Here is a 19,878-nt window from a genome sequence, read left to right as displayed (position 1 = left end):
AGGCATATGGAAGCATTGATCGAACTGGCGAATGAATGGTCACAGTGAGACTCACTGCATGGCTCTTTCAAACAGAAATCACATGGGATATTCTAATGAGCTAACTCTATTAACAAGAGGGTGTCAGATGAGGTGATCTGCCATCTCGGCAGCCAAATTGGAACACAGATAGGTTTTATTTCCGCATTTACAGAAATAGAGATAATGGCGACATTTTGTGGGTTTTGACTGAGATCTGATTAGCTGGTCTTTGATCGATTTTGTGTTTAGCTTTTAAATGATGAGTCCACAAACGTTTGTTTTAAATTCTAGCTGAGTTTCCAAAGATCAGTCCCACCAGGATATCCTGGCCTTTTTTTTCAGATTGTTGTGGCCCAAAATGCCTGAATTTGCAGCAGCTTTTGTAAAAAAATGCGATAAAAGTTGCAATGTCTTTTGTATTTTTGTTGCAATAAAGTTGAGAGAGACAGTGAAAATTGCAAAAAGTTTTTTTTGTTGGTATACTTCTTTCAATATAAAAGGAAACTTGTTTCGGGGGAAATAAAACTACTCTTGGCTGAGTTTTCCTAATAACCTTACCAAAAAGGCTCAGGATGCTGCAAATATGAAAAAGGCTGGTGGATTTAAGACAAAGAAATAATCATTTATTGAATGAATCAAGATTCACTAATGCAATGCATTAGTCAAACATTACTCAAAATAAATAAATTAAAAATAAAAACAAAACAAATAAATATCAGTGTAGAGATCACAAGTTCAACAATTACAAATCTCCATCGTCATGCAGGCCTGTTCTGCCTTTTACTTGCAGCTATTTAGGAGCTTAATAGACACTGGGATAAATGAGTTTTTGAAACGTTTAAGTCTAGCCTGAGTAAACCCCAAGGGGGTAAGCTTCGCTTCAGAACTCGAACCTCCGATGGCGCCATTTTGTTGCTACAAAGGTATCAACTCCTGTTAGCATTCCACTGACCGCCATTTTTTTTTTACGTCACTTGACTGCGAATAACTTTACATCTGAAGTGTTTAAAGACTCTATTTGTCCGTTGTTTAGTTCTAAAGAAACACGACAACGTATAAAAGGCTCCATTACCTTGTACCTAACGTTATGGCTCCGTAGCAGACGCTTTTGTAAAAATAGGCTAACGATTGTGTCATAACCAAGTGACTTAATGTCGCACAGTAGAGGAATTACCGTATAGTACAGGAGAAGCTCACAGGCAGTTTCGACTTACATTATCTGTTTAGGTTTAATTACTAATGTTAACTAGCATGTTAGTTAGCAATAATTAGCCTGTGCTTATTTTATCTCCTTACATATACCTACACTCTCTGTCTCTGTAAGATTGGGAATGATTGAGATTTCTCTTGGCACAGCTACCAGAAGACTTACAACTTTCAGACACGTTGCTCACGTCACATTTACGTTGTCTCTCTCAGTTGGAGGCTGTGCAGTAAAGCAAGAGATCACCGGAAAAGTGCTTCTAATATCCTTCACTGGTCTCCATCTAGAGCAACGGGGTCTATTGGTCCATTATATATATGTCAATGGTAAACCCTGAAGAACTTCCGGAGCCCATTCAAACCCATTTCCAATGTCCCCAAAATCGAGGCACCAATCACAACTGCTGAGGCGGGCTTTACACCAATCACAACCGCTGAGGCGGGCTTTACACCAATCACAACCGCTGAGGCGGGCTTTACACCAATCACAACCGCTGAGGCGGGCTTTACACCAATCACAACCGTTGAGGTGGGCTTTACACCAATCACAACCGCTGAGGTGGGCTTTACACCAATCACAACCGCTGAGGTGGGCTTTACACCAATCACAACCGTTGAGGTGGGCTTTACACCAATCACAACCATTGAGGTGGGCTTTACGACGATAGCGCAGCGAGCAGCTTTTTGTTTACATTCAACATGACCGCTACCGAAGCGCAGCGTCACCCGGATCGTTTGCCTGATTGGTTGGACTATCCAATGTGGAGGAACTTTAAACCCCTACCTGATGGCAGCAGCTCATATTCTGTGTACAGAAAGCGAGACGTGTCGCTAACAATTCTAACGTTTAGAACAAGGTAATTATCATTGCACCAATTCACAAATTTGGACATTTCTGTCAATGGCTTGTTGATCTTTTCATTGTTAGTTAATTTCCTATCCTGGCCTGGGCCACACATTCATACGGTTTGGTAAAGTACTTATTGGACTTATTATTACACTTACAATAACAAGTGTAGCTATCCTAAATTTAGGTCATTGTTTACTTCTCATCTCCAGTTTTTCCTGCATCCATCGTGTGTGTTTCTGTGTGTGCACGTGTCAGTCGCGGGGGGGAACTGATCGGCAGACCTAAGCACATCGACAGGTGTTTGTTTGTGTTATCTGCAGGACAACCAACACGGATAATATGTTTTTTTTTTTATACATGGGCCTATTTATGAATAATTTGAAACATATTATGTCTGTGTATGTTTCTTGGCAGAGGCATTTGTCCACAATAAACAGTTTATTGTCATTGAAATATCTTCAGTGAACCAAAGTCGCCTCCATCAAACGTCAGTTGTCAACAACGCGTCACCAACTGGGAAACTCGGGTATCAAAATCCAGCCCGAGTTTCCCACCTCTGATTCCCACAGGACGTTACGTGAATGGTGACGTTTTCACTCAGAAAAACGTTTTTCCGATGTCCATGAACGCACGGTCACTCCCGCTTGGGAAAGTCTGGCACGTGGGACTACTGTGATTGGTTGAAGTCGCGGGAAACTCCCGTTATTGGTTAAATTTGCGTGTTTCACTAAATTCACGGTGATTGGGTGAATTCGCGTGAATTGTTGAATTCCTGGGGGGACTGTACTGTAAGATGCAATGTACAGTATGTACGGCTGAATTTAAGGAGACATCTCTATGAGCCCAACATATCTAGAAGGTTGCTCTTTGGCATTAAGGCCTGGACTTCAATAGCAAATGCAAAACAAACTAAAAAGATGCACACAAATAAAACTAAATGAAAGCTGAATAATACAAACTCATTCAAATTGTGAATAGACAAAAATATACTATTCAAAAATTTAAATTAAAACAAAATTGAAAGCTAAATCAATAGAAATAAAAACATGTTTTAACTTCAATGTCAGGAAGTCTACATATTCATGTTGATAACTTATATATCACCTCATTTGCCTTTGCATGATTCTTCATTTAAAGCATATTCTGTCTCTGAAAGCAGCTGGAGAGACACTTTTGTTCAGTTGGAGCAAAGGTTTATTGAGCAACTTTTCCATGGCATGCATTAGTTTGAGCTTTAAATGGTGGCATTTGTGTCTTTTGTCCTTCAAGCAACGAACTCTGCACATTCAGCTCACCGTAGCTTTTAACGCTTTGTGAAGATCGGTAGAGGTGACATGAAACAAGCACTAAAAACAGACCAGCTGAGGAATGTGTATCCAGCAAACAGTCATAACAAAGTTAATGTTGCCCTACTAATTCAGCCTCATGTCCATACAGAGAGGCGGGAGTAACAGATAGATTAGTCTCGCTTTGCCGGAACCTCCTCCAAAGCGCGCTGAAGGAGAGTCTGGCTACTGCACACAGCATTCAGGGGAGGAAATGTGCACTGGTTTAATGGCATTTCTTTAAACCAATCAGAATCGTCATGGGCGGTGCTAAACTCTGCACAGAGCCGCTGCAAAATAGTCGTGCGAGAGAAAACTCAGATTGGACAGATAGTCTAGCTAGCTGTCTCAATTTAACATGCAGAGATCTGAGGAGCAGCCAACAGTGAAGGATATAGACTATAGACAGATAGACAGGTAACAACTCAAGTGAGACAACGAGACAACCCCGACTCGCGAGTCCAGAAGAAAACGATCAGACCGCGGGAAAGAGGCAGACACAAAGAGAAGGGTGGAGAGGAATACACCAGTGTGCCATATGGGATCACTGAGCACTGTAATAGGCTTGAGTCTCATCAGTTGGGCTCAGCTCAGGTTGGCTTGGCTGCAGATTTTCTCTCTGTCTCCCTGCCAACAACAGCACATGGGAATATCATTTTCCAGCAGATCCAGAACAATCCTAAAAGGTCTTACTTAGCTGGCTTGGGGAGAAAGGGAAATAATAGGTTTGAGTATCCCAGAGGCTTCATACTGGCAATATTTGCCCAGTGGTTCATAATGGAACTCCAGTTATCTTACCACTGGAAACGCTCTTGGCAAAACCCAGCACAGGGTACGAGCTTTGTCCTCTGTGCCGATATTATTCTCAGTGTAATTTACTCAAACGGTGCCCAATCTTTTTATGTTGGAAATTCTACACACACACACACTCGTGAAATAATAACCATTTGATTTGATAGCAGCATTTGAATGTCTCTCTTCAGTTTGCCTGGGGCAGTAAATGTCCATGTGTCTAGTACAACAAAGTAGGTGCTGTTCTGACTAAGGTAGCCACACTGTTATACTGAATTAGTTGACTTTGCTAGAAATTTGCGTGGAAACCCATTGCCTTAAACCGTTTACATTTTTACAGGTGAAACCTAACAGGTTAAGTTGTATTAACACAGAGCGGTAAGTTGATGCAGTATTAGTAATCATTACTAAAAATCACAAGTAAACATAAATTATTTTTTCTGGAGTCATGTTGTCTAAAATTAGCATGTTAAGTCAAACATGCAGAGAAACATTACAGATATAAAACATTAGGCTACTTGTAACTACTGAAGAAATAATTTGTTTATATAAATATTGCTTATTTTCCTTCATGACAGTATGATTTCGATACATTTGTTCCAAAAAAACAGAAAGGAAAACAAACAACAAAAAACATGCAATTTTCCAATGTACTGCACTGTATGGAAAGTTTCATTCAGGAGACAGTTATTGATTTCCAATCTGTTTATATAACATTGAACACACTCTGACTGCCCAGAGCCCATCAGTCCCCTCCCGGGTCTCGGTCAGCGTACAACAATAAATGTAGATAAACATGAACACTAAATCAACCATACAAAACTAAAACCCAGATGACATAAATGCCCACCCAACATTAACAGAATTTTATTAAAAACACACCATAACTAGGATAGAAACCGTTCAGAACATGTTTTTTTTTTCCCATGAGCCTTTGCACAGCTTCAGGCAGAACAGTTCAAATGACCCCACCCCTCCCATACAGACACTTAACATCCTTAGTTATCTCTGCTTAATATGATCTGTGCACTGCATACTTAAGCTGATTATTACAAACATGTTTTTTTAACAAAACATGAAAGAATAAGTAGTTACCACTAAAAAAAATAATTACAACTAAATCTGGGTTTACAGTGCATCAGGGAAAACTTAGCTGTTTCTAAAGTTTTTGAACAGACCATTTAGAAAACATTTAGAACAGCGCAAGGTCAGTAAAACCAGGCACATTTTCTTAAATTATAGCTCAGGACTCTTACATTTAAAACTGAATTTCGTCTTAGTCCTGATGTTCAGCCATGTTCATTTGCAATAATGCAATGAGTCATGTCTTCTGAAACAAACTGGAACTGGAACTACTCCAGTATTGTGTGGACGGAAACAGCATAAATGGCGATATCTTGACCAGAAAAATCAGTATTGGTTACTGATAAGAAATGTTCAGCCAGTGAGAAATTTGATGAATGTATTCCACAATAACTGAATGTTCTAAACATTGTAATAATCACAGAAAAAATGATAAAGGCATTTTACTTACTTCAAATCTTGACAAATCCAGTTCAATAAAACAGAGATGAGCTTGTAGGACAGTTTGCAGGTTGTGTGAGTTCATGGCCAGATGGCTGGACCTATAAACACATATACCAGCCAATGGCATTGCAAGGATAATTAATAGGACCCATTGACCCTTTGACTATGTTAATGTGTACTTTAAAAAAACATTTACGGCTCTTTTTTAGGACAGCGAAAAGTGATGTGTGTAATTTTGCAACTATGGGCCTTATAGGGTTAAATGCCAACAAATAAAAAGTCTCAATTGTCTCATTGTATAGTATCAAAATTCTACTCTTCTTGGAAAATCATGGAGTACGATGTAGGGGTTTCTCAGAATGAGTTAAAAGAAACCTGCATCACACAATGACTACGTTTACATGCACATAATATTCAGTTTTTTTCGCCCTAATTCTGAAAAAGACGATATTCCGACTAAGCTGTTTACATGGCTAATGAAAGTGAATATTCCACTAATATTCCCGTTTACATGTAGCCGTGCAAAACAGGATGTTTTCAAAGTTTACCAGCGGCGGTGGACTTGTTGGACTGTGTGAACAAAGCGTCTATCTTTCATTCCTTCAACCAGCTTCTTGAAAAGGTCGGCGTAGTGATGTTTGTGCATATCCAAAAACCTTTTGATATCCAAGTCTTTGGTAAGGTTTAAAAGTAGCTGTGTTTCTTCTTCTTATCGTGTCTGCAGCCTTGTAAACTGTTGGCTGATTGGTTTGTGTACAGCAACCATAACAATCCAGATTGAGACTCAAATTCCGAATGCACTGTATACTGTGCACTGTATGTCCAAACAATGCCTCTAAAACCCGAATAATACCGGAATATCCCACATGTCTTAATCGGAAAATGCTATATTCGGAAAAAAGCCTTATTCGGAATATCCAACCAGAATATGCTGTTTACATGACCTGTATCAAATTTGGAATATTGTCATATTCGGAATAATAGTGGAATATTGGTGTGCATGTAAACGTACTGAGTGAGGGCATCTAGTTTGAAAGATGTGGGCAGGCAGGTCATTAAAGTGTGTGCCTCTTTAAAGCGCCCATATTATCCTCATTTTCAGGTTCATAACTGTATTTTAAGGTTGTACCAGAATAGGTTTACATGGTTTAATTTTCTAAAAACACCATATTTTTGTTGTACTGCACAGCTCTCTCTCACTGCTGCAGATCCTCTTTTCACCTGGTCTCTGTTTTAGCTACAGAGTGAGACCTCTTTTCTTTTTTTTTTCTTTTGATTGTCTCGTACGCTCACGACGTTTAGCTCTAGATGTAGATCATGTCAGTTAGCTAACTCTAAAGACAGTAAAAGAAAGCCTGTTTCTCCAACTTTGGTCAGTTACAAGGCAGGATTAGCTGGGAGACTTCTAAATGAGGGCACACATGTAAGTAGTTCTTTTGTAGATAATGGTGAACTTGTGTGTGTTTAGAACTTTGCTATTTAGAATGAGGTAGCATGCTAGCGTTAGCATTAGCGTTAGCATGCTAACGCTACAAGCTAACGGTTGCGGTTAGCCAACTCGTTTCGGATTGTGACGTCACAAGCCGGGCCAATTTTGAACAGCTCACCCGAGACTGAAGGCAGGACACATTCAGAAACCATATCTCACTCACAACAGCATGGATGGATTTGTTTCAAAGTTTGTATGTGTGTGGAAGCACCAGAGACACAAAATAACACCCCAAATCCCAGAAAAAGTGTTTTTTTCATAATATGGGCACTTTAACATATTCATTTTGTATGGCTCTAACCTGTGGGACCTGCCATCTAGGACTGTTACATTTTCTACATTCTATTGAATTTATTACATTGCATGTCCATGCTTAGTTTGTGTAAAATGACAACCTTGTTTTTTGCTTTGTTTGGTTTTGACACAAACTTGCTGCAACAGCTGCAGAATTTGTTGTGAATTATACCATTATACCAGCAGTTTATTGTGCATTTGTGTTTTTAGAGTGGAGCACCAAAGAGATAGAGCCTCTCACCATTTTACCGCATGCTTGGTCTATTCAGCATGTGATGCTTTTAAAGAAAGAATTACGACGTCAATGAAAATGCCCATCTGTATGTGACACCATACTGTAAATCGTAAGATAACTAGTGTTTCTAAATGACAATGACTACTGTGATGAATACGATGAGCTTCTAATGGTGAGTTGAATGAGTATTACTGCAGATTGAAGCACAGGTGTTTACTTTGGATTGGCAATTCATTAGAACATAATAGCTTTTTTTGTATTCAAATGACACATGAAACTCCCCCATTTACTCACTCATTATCTCTGCATGCCACTGGGGATAAAGTAGACTGTGAATAAGTTTGCAGTGCTCAAAAAGCATATTGTTAACATATAAATGACTTGAGAGCCTTTCATTTTGATCTGTTTTCTGTGTCTTCAACCTTCCCTTTCTCTGATTCTGTTCCCCCTCTCTGCAGATGAATTCAAAGCCCTCCTGAAGCGCTTGCCCACAGACCGGTTTTTGAACGTGTCCATGATCGCCAAGTTCTGGTCGGCTGACTTGTCCCTCCAGAAGCGCTATGCCCAGCTGGAGTCCAGCACTGCCCTGGTCCTGAGCAAAGCCCAGAAGGTCGTCAGGAAACTGTTCACCCTGAGCAAACGCTGCCCCAAACATCCTCGCATCAGTCTGCCCAGAGAGAGGTAACTCACTGAGATACATTGACAGAAACCAAACCAAAAGAAGAAGACATCATTTGTGATTACTGGGAGTTTTGCCTGCTGCTTTGTGCCAATTCATTACAGCTGTAGGCTCTCTAACAACACCACCCCAAGTGGGAAAACCAAGCTCAGATTTGAATTTAGCAAAACCCCAAAAGGTATACGGACAGAAAGGTGGGAAACATGCCAGTGAGCTACACAATTGCATTCTTTTAAGCTGATTCCCATCCAAAACATGTATTTGTTGATTGCTGGCATTGGGATTTCGGCTTTGGGCTGCCTCTGCTGTCAACAGATTGTACAGTAGTAAATATGTCTAACTGCTTAAAGCTTCGGGCATTTTGACAGAGTAGTAGCAACACGACGTAGATAGCTGTACCTGAATGACTCATCTGTATCAACTGCCCACAACACTCCCAGGTGGAATGGCCTCGAAACAACTTCATGCAAAACAAATAATCATCAACATTTTATATAAGCAAATCTCTTTAGACACTGTAAAGACTCAAGCAGTCAGTCAAAGCTTTTGCATTAGTTGTAGCCTAACTTGTTTCACATAGCTAGACCAAAGCGCTGGCGTATGGAGTGGCTACACCACTTATCATTATGGTATAGGGAGAAGAAAACACTCTGGTCATGTTAAAGCATTACTCTCGCCAAAATGCAACCTAGGGTCTTTTTGTGAATATACCCGAGTCAAACTTTCGTTTAAAAGCATAATTAGGACGGAAACGCCACTTTTAAGATTTACCGTATTCTTGTTTTCAGTCAAATGAATTGAATAGGACTGGTAGGGGCACTCTACGATCGCATCAAAATCACTATTTTTAAACACTAAGAAGGCTCGACACAACATGAAACTTTGATCGAAGTATCACCAGGTAGCCTAGAAATCTAGACGCACCCTAGTGGCAGCAAATTTATTTTGCAGCCAGGGTCAGTCTAGGCACTCTCCGTTGGCTTGCGAGCTGGAAAAAACAAATTTTGGTCAGGCCAATGACATTGTGTATAGAGTCGGTGGGCGGGCTTATGGTTGCTGCTGCTGGGAACAGCGGTCTTCTGGAAGACTTGGAGTTCAGCTTTTCTTTGAGAAAAGAACAAAGAACGGCACAGAAATCATTCTTAAAAAAGGAAGATGTGTTTGGAGTTTTGCCGACCGGATACGGCAAAAGTTTAATCTATCAACTAGCTTCGCTACCTCCTTCGTTGCTCTGCCTGGTTGTAGCGCTATCCTATTACGTGCAGAGGGAATTTGAAAGACAACCGTTTATCCCGCCCCTCGGATTGAGCCCTGCCAATGGTGAGTTCCCAGACCCAACATCTTGATGTGGGTCTGGCTTGTCAGGCTAGTCACCAGGGGCTCTACACATGAACTTGAGCATTGAGAACATTGTTTGTGTACACAGAGTTTACTAAAAAGAGAGGTTTTGAACAACTCACTTTAGCTGTTGGTTTTTCCGGTCGCGGCCATCTTGCCAGTCAGAAAGAGTCGATCTCCGAATGCAACGTAACAGGTCATTTGACCGAAAACAAGAATACGGTAAATCTTAAATTCCTAATTATGCTTTTAAACAAAAGTTTGACTCGGGTACATTCACAAAAAGACCCTAGGTTGCATTTTGGCGAGAGTTAGGCTTTAAGGTTGACATAGTGCTCTGGCTGGTAAATACACTTAATCTACGTTCTCAGTTTTCGTTTACACAAAACTTCTGACCATTCAAGGTTTTTACGTTACTGTTTTTTTTTCACTTACCTAGTCTGAAATGTACTTGCCCAAGTCAATTTTTACTTGCCCCTGTACAAAGTGTTTTATTTATTAGTGATTATCAAAAAACAACAAAGACTAAAGTTAATTGTCATGTTGAATCCTAATTCAAGTTAATGAGCACACAAAGAAATTTGGGAGCACAGTAAAATGACAGAAAATGCAGAAAAATGTTGACGGCTGCGTTGATCCCGATAGAAAATTTGTTTGATAAGTCTGTTATCTGTTATTAACTTTATGCTTCACATGGCTCCCATCCTACGTCACCACATGCTGTAAGTTTTGGGGCCATTTCATGCACAGCCAGAAAACGGGGCATAGCTCGATGCAGGATCTGATGTAATTCCCAAAGATACTGGGCAAAGTTTTTTAATAAACAAATGTGCAGGTTTTGGGAAACATACCTCACTGCCACTGCAGCTGAGCAGATAAATAAAAAAGCACCACTGTTGTTGATACCACCATCTACTAATAATTTGACAGGTTAACTGACTCCCTGAGACTGAGCAAAGTACCCCTACAAGCTTCACTCAGCTGTCATTACCTGGCAGTTTTGTTGCCGTGCCGAAGGGAGAAATGAAGAAAAGCTTGTGAAAAGCATGTGTTAAGGGAGGGAAGGAAGCTGAGTAGAGAGATGTGAAAAGCCAGAGAGAGAGAAAACCCAGGAGAAATAAAGACACAGAGTAAGGAAAGAAAGTAAGAGAATGTGGGAGATGGAAGAGAGATGTGATAGCGGGATGGAGACTAAGACAGAAAGAAAGGGAAAGTGTAAGAGAGATGAAGGGTCTAGTTACCAATGGTGAGAATCTTTGTGTGGTTAGGTACGTGGAATTGAGGCATGCTGTAATCAAGTCCTCTCCCAGACTGACAGCTCGGCACTTGTTTACAGAGGACTTTAATTTCCCTGACAGTCCTTTCCCTCTATACCCATTACTTCATCCCCCCCCCCCCCTTCTCGCACTCTACCTCACTTTCTGTCTTTATTTCTCTCCCTCAGTCCCCTTTGTGTTGCTTTGCTATCTGTCTCTCTCTCTCCGTTTCACCTCTGTCCCTCGGAGTCTTAACCCAGTTTGTACCAACAACAACAAGTTATCAGGGGCTGCTCAGCTGCAAAAGCTCCATATTTTCTTCTGCAAAAATCCATTTGTTTTATCATCATTCATTTTTGTCTATTTACATAGGCCTGAGGGTAAGGAATTGCTGGAGCGTTTGGGCAATGCTGTGTGTGCTTTCCTGAACTTAGCCTTGGGATAGAATCTCTGCAGAGCCAATTTTCAGTCTGAACTTGTCGTTACCTCACCAAAGTGGATGGTAATTTATTTATGTCTGCTTTTTCATCTCTGCTGCAGTCATACCAAATACCAACCCTTCTAGAATAAAAAAGGTGTCAAATTGCAACAGATAAACAATCCAATTTTTTTGTAATTTGGAGCGGACTGTGAATTACATTTTCACCTATGGAAAATGGGATGCAGATGGGGTAAACAGCAGTGTGGTCTAGGGAAATCCTCGTTTAGGCCCCAACTTTAGTTTTTAACTCAGTTTATGCCTCTGAGAACATACGGGTTGGATGAGAGAAAGGAAGGAGCAGATGGAATGTAAAATGGGGGAAGGGCGCCACCCCATAACTACCAAATGGTTCCTTTTTTAGGTACCACCTCAGTGGAGGTTCAAAGCAAGTTGAGCAGACACTAAATGCCAATAAACCAGAGCACGTTTTTCTTCCATCCCAGAATGCTCTGTGGACTAGCTAGACCCTCCTCTGCAGCGCTGTGGAGGAAGGTCTGGCAATGCGAGGCTAGTTAAACAGTTACCTACCCTGTGTTCTGTGTTGGAATATGCTGTACTGGGTACACAACTCATGTGTGTTTGTTTTTTTTCTCCCCTTTGCAGGACTGTTAGGTTTTGGTTGAACAGGGCTCAGTCTCTGCTCTACTGCAACGAGCACGGAGTGCTGGGCTCCTTCTCGGAGGAGGTGAAGAGCTGTAGCTGCCCTGTGGAGCAGCCCACCTGCCAGGGAGTCATTCCCTGCGTTGTGGGCACCGCCTCCACCTCCTGCTCCTCCTGTGGCACTGACAACGCAACCCGCTGCGGAGCCTGTCACCACGGCAACCTCCTCCACCTGGGTTCCTGCAGGCCAAGCATCGCTGCATCCCAGGACCACTACCTGAACTTTGACCTGGACCTACCTGATGCTGAGGTTTCTCAAAGCTTCCCATATATGTATTCCAATCTCTGTGCACCAAATAATACAGTACCTCTGATTACACTAAAGGTCATAAAGTCAAAGAACACATTGGTACTGGTTTATTTGTGCCTAGACAGAAAAATTACCTCCAATAGTAATAACAATGACAATGCGTTAAAATACATCACCAAATGGCAAACTGAATGTTAGTATCGTACTTCTATATGGATGCTACAGTGCTGTGAATGCTGCAATCTCTGACAGAAACCAAAAATTCAATATGACATATAATATAACATATAATTTAGCAGTGTGAGAATAGAAGCTTCTCAGAAAGGTAGTAGCAAAACAATATAAATATCTACAGTAAAAGGTTTAATAAATTCCATTATGGATTCCTATTGATCTGATTCTTTGTGCATTTTTATGATTAACTTCCTTTTGATTGCTGGGCAGAAAAACTTCAAATATTGAATATTATTAAAATATTGCTTTAAAAAGTTGACATTGATAGGCCACTCCACAGAGTTTACACATAAAGGTTAGTTACTCTTCATGAGGAGTACTACTCAGTTATTGAAAAAAAGTTGTAAAACTTTGTACCATCTGAGAAAGTAACCTTAATCTTACCGAAAGCCTTTGTTACAAACAGGAAGACAAATTTATAGTGCTGTATATGTATATTTGAGAACCGGTATATAAGTGATCTGTCTGTTAGCTGTCTACCTGTTAGAGTGAATGTGATCTCACAGTTCTTTAATCTCTCTTCAGGTGAAGTACCTGCTCCAGCGACTGGACAGCCGAATCGAGGTCCACGCCATTTACATCAGCAACGACGTGCGCCTGGGAAGCTGGTTCAATCCTGCCTGGAGGAAGAGAATGTTGCTGACGCTCAAGAGTAACAAAAACAAGTCCAATCTCATCCACATGCTGATGGGCATTTCTTTCCAGATATGCTTGACTAAGAATTCAACACTGGAGCCCGTGCCTGCGATTTATGTGAATCCTTTCGGGGGGAGTCACTCAGAGAGCTGGTTCATGCCAGTGAACCAGCCTGACTTCCCTGACTGGGAGAGAACTCGACTGGACGCCGTCGTCACGGCGCAGTGCTACAACTGGACGCTGTCTCTGGGCAACAAATGGAAGTCCTTCTTTGAGACGGTGCACATCTACCTGCGAAGCCGCATACTCACGGATGATCCAACGGTGAATGAAACTCTCTTCTATGAACCATTGGACCTGGATGACCAGACGTCCAACCTGGGGTACATGAAGATCAACACGCTCAAAGTGTTTGGATACAGCATGCACTTCGATCCTGAGGGCATCAAGGACCTGATTCTCCAGCTGGACTACCCCTACACGCAGGGTACGCAGGACGCTGCCTTTCTGATGTTGTTGGAGATGAGGGACCGGATTAACCGACTGTCTCCACCAGCGCCGCAGCCGCTGGACCTGTTTTCTTGTCTGTTGCGCCACCGGCTCAAGCTGTCAGCCGGAGAGGTGGCACGCATCAAGGACTCTCTGCAGATGTTCAACTCCAAGCTTCCCAACGCTTCTCCTGAACCTGAGCTGGCCCTGCTGTGCAGCTAGCTATCTTAGCACACAAGTCAGGTTCAGGAGTGATGCTACTCACACAAAGTGCAGCCGTTGCTGCTAGACTGAGCATGGGAGGTCCTACTAAGTTTGCCTCTTGAACCCAAATCTGGATAATTAGGACAACCTAACTCTAAAAGGCTGACTGCTAGGCGTTTCTTACGGTCACTCTTGGCTGGATTTCTGGTGTCACATGGTGTTTTTGTTTTTTTTATCAGAAATTGCTACCAGAGCCCTTTGATGAACATTGAGGTCATGTTGTGGACTTTTGGGAGACCAGCTGATACTTGGACTCTCTTTCTGAGGCTCTATTGTTCTAGCCTGGAGGCTTACTTTTGCTATTACTGCCCTGCTTTTGGCAAACCTGGATGAAGTTAAGAGACTGGATGAAGTTAAGAGACTATCTTACAACATTGTGATTTTGGAACCTCAAAGAGCCGATGTCATTAGGTATACCTAAGACATCTGGCTTTGCAAAAGCGATTTTGATATGTAAAGAGGAACTCTTAAGGGGTCTTCAAAAATGAGTAAATGGAAGAAAAGATGTCCCCTTTTCTAACCCTATTTTCTTTGGCTACAGAACAATCTTGTGGGAAGGGAAAATGGGCTAATATTATATATGTGGTGAATGAGTTGTTATGTTATGCTCAACAGTTTAAAATTTGATAATCCTGACCCATGTAACTGTCTTTGAATATTTCTTTTTATTTCCTGCCTTCCATTTTATCTGGCATTTGAAAACTTGTAAGTATCTATGCTTAACATCCGAGTGAGAAGCCTGTTAGTGATGTTCTGTCCTTGGTGGTGTGTCTATACCAAAAGAAGGTGAACACAAATTGAATGGCGAAATATCTTCAATGTTGAGTTCTTTTTTTTTTTTTTTTTGAGCTGAAAATCTTCTGATGTGGTAACAAAAAGGTCTGAGGATATAGCGCTGTAAATAACGCTCCATCTAACCCCAGGTGTGGACAAGTGCACATTGCTTTTTAGATAACAGAGTGCAAAGACCAAAAAAATGTTTATAACAAAACAAACTCATGCCTTATATGGAGAGTCAATGTTAAGATAAGAAGCACATTTAGTTTCCGTGTTTGGTTTTCCAGCGAAGGCTGTATTGCTTTTTATATTTCAATATTTCTACCAAGACAGAACAACCGACACATTCTCCAGAATACGTGATAATGTAGCTTTTCCATGTAAATGCCACTCACAATTTCTGCAGTTACTTGTTTTGATTTGGTGTTGTGAAACTTTGAGTCACTATTCACAGTGCACACCAGTACTTGCATACTGTAATTGTTCTGCAAAATCCTTCTATCTCCAATTAGACAAACTCTCAGTAACGGATTAATCCTGGTGGATTTTATTATGGTTTTTAAAAAAACAAAAGTTTTCAATGGTTTGCTTTAGTCTCAGGTCAGTGAAACAGTTTTCTTTACATGTGGGTCCAATGTCAGCGACTGGAGTTACAAGGTTTCTGCAGGGCACTGAAGGTACTTTTGAGAGCTGCAAACTTACCAGGATGATACTTGATATGATTCTGCATTTACTTCACAAATTTCTCACTGAAAGTCAGTAAACCTTGTATGTCATTTTCAGCAGTTCTCCTGTGCTCAGCTTGCTTAAGTAAAAACAAAGTGGTTTATCTATTTGGGATCCTTTTTCTTTGTTTGCTTTCAACTCTCACTGTTATAACATGTGTACTATAAAATAACCTATTGATATATATTACAGAACAGGGTGTGTTTGATTTGTTGACAAGTCATATTTAGATTGTGTTACCATTGTCCTCGCCATGTGAGAACCCGGTCCAGACACAGAGCCAGATTTACTGCAGTGCAAATGTGCGCATGTGGCGGGGGAAGATGGTGTTGATACAACATTAGAATTTCGAGGGAAATGCAGCCAAATGCTCCTTGTAAAAGTCTCATCAACAGGAAGAAGTGTTTCTAACATGAAGTGACTTCACAATGTATTAAACATCAAATTAAAGTTAAATGAACAACCACCCCCCCTCCCCCCCCGAAAACTGCATCCCATTGGTTTGCTCTTAAAAAGTAATCAGATGCTTTTTTTCATTTCATTATTACTTTATTAGTTTATATTCATAGGTCTATATTTGTATTTGTTCATTTAAAAAAAAAAACAACATTATTTAAATCAGACTCACTAATAGGCTACAGTGCAGCTCTCAGGTCTGTAGAAATTGAGTCTCGTTATATAACTACTAATTTTAGCAAAAGACAAAACTTACATTGCATCGCTAACTTTTCTAAATCAACATAACAGTCCTTCTAGAAAAATGCAGAATTTTTTTGTGATTGTTGCGGGCAAAAATCCTTGATTATGCAGCATGTTTTCTTAAAAAATGCAATGGAATATATGCGGGATATTCATGCAATTTTATGCAATGAAATTGCGGGAACTTGCAAAAATTGCGGCTTGATGAAAAAGAGAAAAAAAAAAAAGTGATTCCCCCAACACCCTTCTTTTTGATGATGTTCACATAGCGTAATTACGTCACTTCATAACGTCACTTCATAACGTCACTTCATAACGTCACTTCATAACGTCACTTCATAACGTCACTTCATAACGTCACTTCATAACGTCACTTCATAACGTCACTTCATAACGTTCCCATGGCCACAGGGGAAAATGGCTGCTCTTGTGTGAAGTAAACGCAACATTTTTCAACTTTCTGCTAAGATACATGGGACTTTTTTGCAACGAAAATGCGGGGATTTTGAAATCATGCAAGCCCCGCATATTTTGCGCGGAAATCGGCAATTTATGCGGCGAAAGTGCGGCATGTTTGAAAAAAATGCGGCCCCGCCCCGCATAAATATGTGGACTTTGGCTGATTATGCATTGAATTATGCAATCGAATAATCATGTTTTTCTGGAGGGACTGGATTAAACTTATTTGCCTGTTTATAGGTTGACCTGGCTAAAACCAACGCAGTCAGTTCATAGGCTGTAGTTTGTGGTGCTGTTGAATTATATTGTGTTATACAGACCATACAGACTAAATCAACAACTTTCTTACACAGTTTCAATAAAAAACAGCACATTAGGGCGCCTGGGTAGCTCACCTGATGCAGCGGCCGCAGGTTCAACTCCGCCCTGCGGCCCTTTGCTGCATGTCATTCCCTCTCTCTCTCTCTCCCCTTTCATGTCTTCAGCTGTCCTATAGAAATAAAGGCCTGAAAAAATGCCCAAAAAATTATCTTAAAAAAAAAAAAACACTGAACATTAAAACCTCCATGAAGGTAGGATTTATTGCAGGAATGTTGTATTACACTGTATTAGATTAGCATTACATTGCTCTGGTTGCGTCCAAAATTCCATACTAACATGCTATTTCATAGGCTAAAACAGTATGCGAGATTTTTTTTGTATGTCCAAAATCTTATTATGAAACCAATAGTACATGAATTGCATACTTAATATTACAGTATTTCCAGCAAACATTGGACACTATGCCGGGCCGTCATAAGTATCCCACAACGCAATGGGGTAGTAACAACAACGCGTGAAACAGACAAACGGAAAGCAACCAAGGCAACTGTAACGTGTGATTTTGTCACCGGTCTAGATGCTTTCCTTTTTCAGTAATTTAAGCATTATCTGGCGATGCTGCTAGAGCGGAGGTCGGCAGTAGTTACCATGGTTACGCGTCTCCAACGGCAAGCAGGTTCTCAGGAAGTGACGTTGAAAATGACAGCTTAGTGCATCCGAAAAGATACACACTACTGTTTATTTACACAAAAGTACGTTGAACTATAGAATACATATGGAGTGTGTAGTGCATAGTATGCGATTTCTGCAACCTTAGTGTACCTAATTGTAATGACCGGCTCACAGGCCACAACAAAGGAGGGAGATGCACGCCAAACTCTGTGTTAAACAAGACATTTATTTAAGTAAAATGTAATATAAGTAAAATTCATATTTCTTGTGTAAAGTATATGTTTGTGTGTCTAGTCTTTTAAAGGCAGATAACTTTCAAAGCAAAACTGACCTTAATACATCCCAAAAGAATAGATAAAAATTTACAATAAGGTGCAAACACGTGCCATAAAAGGTGTGCTTGTTGCATTAGTCTGGGGAAGAATACGTCTCATCTGCGACTGAAAGAACACCGCAAAAGCCTGAGTAAATCTGGGCCTCAGTACGTTGCCATAAAATGGATGCAAAAACTTCCAATTACCCCCGGCCCTTCATAATAAGATGAATGTCCTCTAATATACAGAGTGCGGTGTTTTTTGTAAGATGAAAAGCCAATTTCCTGGGTTGTCAGGGAGCAAACATGAACCAAATGCACACTGTCACATTACATCAGGCTGCTGGTTTATCTGCTGGAGAAAGCAGGAGGGGGACGGAGAGAGAGAGAGAGAGACAGGAAGAGTGACAGAGACAGGGGCCCACATTGGCCAACTTGAGCAGCTTGCTTTTTTGTTTTTTCGACCCCATAATGAGGCGCGAAAGGAGTCACTCTGCATTGGGTTAATAAAGAGTTATTCATCTTCAGCCTGGCACCCAGGAAACTGGAGTGGGTTTGCCCTTGGGCTAATCTTCAGGCCTGTGGAAGACAGCCAATCCATCAGAACGCTATTTAGACTGCACACTACAAACTTTCTGGACCTCCCAAAGAAGCGCCGGGAAGAGAGAGAAGAGAGAGAAAATGGGAGAGTGATTGAAACGGGGATGGATGACATAGAGGGAGAGATGGAGGGAAGATAAGGTTGAGAGAAAGTGGAAGGGAGAGAAAAGGTGAGAGGGGTTGGGCTGCTAGTCTCGCAGTGAATTAATGAGGTAGAATTGGTGAAATCGACTGGCACATGTGTGTGTGTGTGTGCGTGTGTGCGCGTGCGTGTGTGTGTGTGTGTGTACCTGTAGGTCATTTGACATAGTCATCAATAACAGTGTAGATTTGAAGGCTTGGAATTACTTTCAAATAACATTATTACAAACTTATCCAGAGAAATGATTCATGTTTGGAGAGAGTGTGAGAGGGAGGCGGACATTGAAATGCAAAGTTCGAGCTTGTTTGCCCTTCACCGGGAGAGGCAGAGGCAAACTGAGTTGTTCTCATATAAGGCGGTTGATTATAACAGTATCAACAGCGGCATCATGGCTGACAAATCTGAAATTCAGGTCTTATACACCTCGTCAGTTTCACACGACAGCGCGCAAAAGAAAAAAAAATACAAAAATAATGTATTCCTCATATGTCTTTCCAAGACTCACTTGGCAAACTCGTTCATTACCTCCAACCAAGAAGAGACAAGGTCACATTACAAATTCACTGGTGTTGCAGCAAACCTCTTTCTTTTTCAGAATTTCAAAGACAGACCACAGTGAAAAATTGCTTGTTATCCCTGACATTATTACATGTCCGAACATCCTGCCTTCTATTAAACACAACATGGTCAAATAAATCGTATCAACACCCCTATGATGGCATATTTTTAGAGGTTGTCTGTCTTGTCATTTCATCAGTGAAAACTAATGAAGTTCAGCGTAAAAACTTCTAAACTTCATCCACCTCTCTCTCTTCCTAAAACTGATCAGCGGTTTCGAGGCGTTCACTTTTCAGTTAAACCAACCAACCAGAATTGGCCATGAATTTCACGAGCCAATCACAGCATGGCATCCCTGCTTTAATTCTGTTCTTCTCTCTGCTGCTGTCAGCTGTCATTTCAGGCAAAGCGTGCAACCCTCCTCCCCTCCTTCCTCCTCCAGTCATCGTCACCCACGGCGCCCTGGGTCCTCCTCCGGCAGGCCGCTCCCGTCGGCTCCTTCGGTCCGGTCTTCGGGCTCCTTCACCACCACCACCAGTGTCCAGACTCCATCGGGGGGATATGCCTTGGCTTCTCTACCCCTTTAAA

General features: G+C 41.1%; 1 protein-coding gene across 1 annotated transcript in view; it reads left to right on the top strand.

Annotated features, from left to right (window-relative positions):
• brinp2 (bone morphogenetic protein/retinoic acid inducible neural-specific 2) overlaps window positions 1-15,640 on the top strand; it is a 226,393-nt gene extending 210,753 nt beyond the window's left edge. The window contains exons 7-9 of the mRNA XM_039816764.1: window positions 8,195-8,417; window positions 12,094-12,400; window positions 13,160-15,640. Of these exons, the coding sequence (XP_039672698.1) occupies window positions 8,195-8,417; window positions 12,094-12,400; window positions 13,160-13,981 (1,352 nt within the window). The 3' untranslated portion in view covers window positions 13,982-15,640. The remainder of the gene's footprint in view (window positions 1-8,194; window positions 8,418-12,093; window positions 12,401-13,159) is intronic.
• Window positions 15,641-19,878: the final 4,238 nt, after the last annotated feature.

This window comes from Perca fluviatilis, chromosome 11, assembly GCF_010015445.1.
Source record: "Perca fluviatilis chromosome 11, GENO_Pfluv_1.0, whole genome shotgun sequence".
NCBI lineage: Eukaryota > Metazoa > Chordata > Actinopteri > Perciformes > Percidae > Perca > Perca fluviatilis.
The sequence above is the reverse complement of the archived record's forward strand: the minus strand, read 5'-3'. Positions and strand labels throughout refer to the sequence as shown.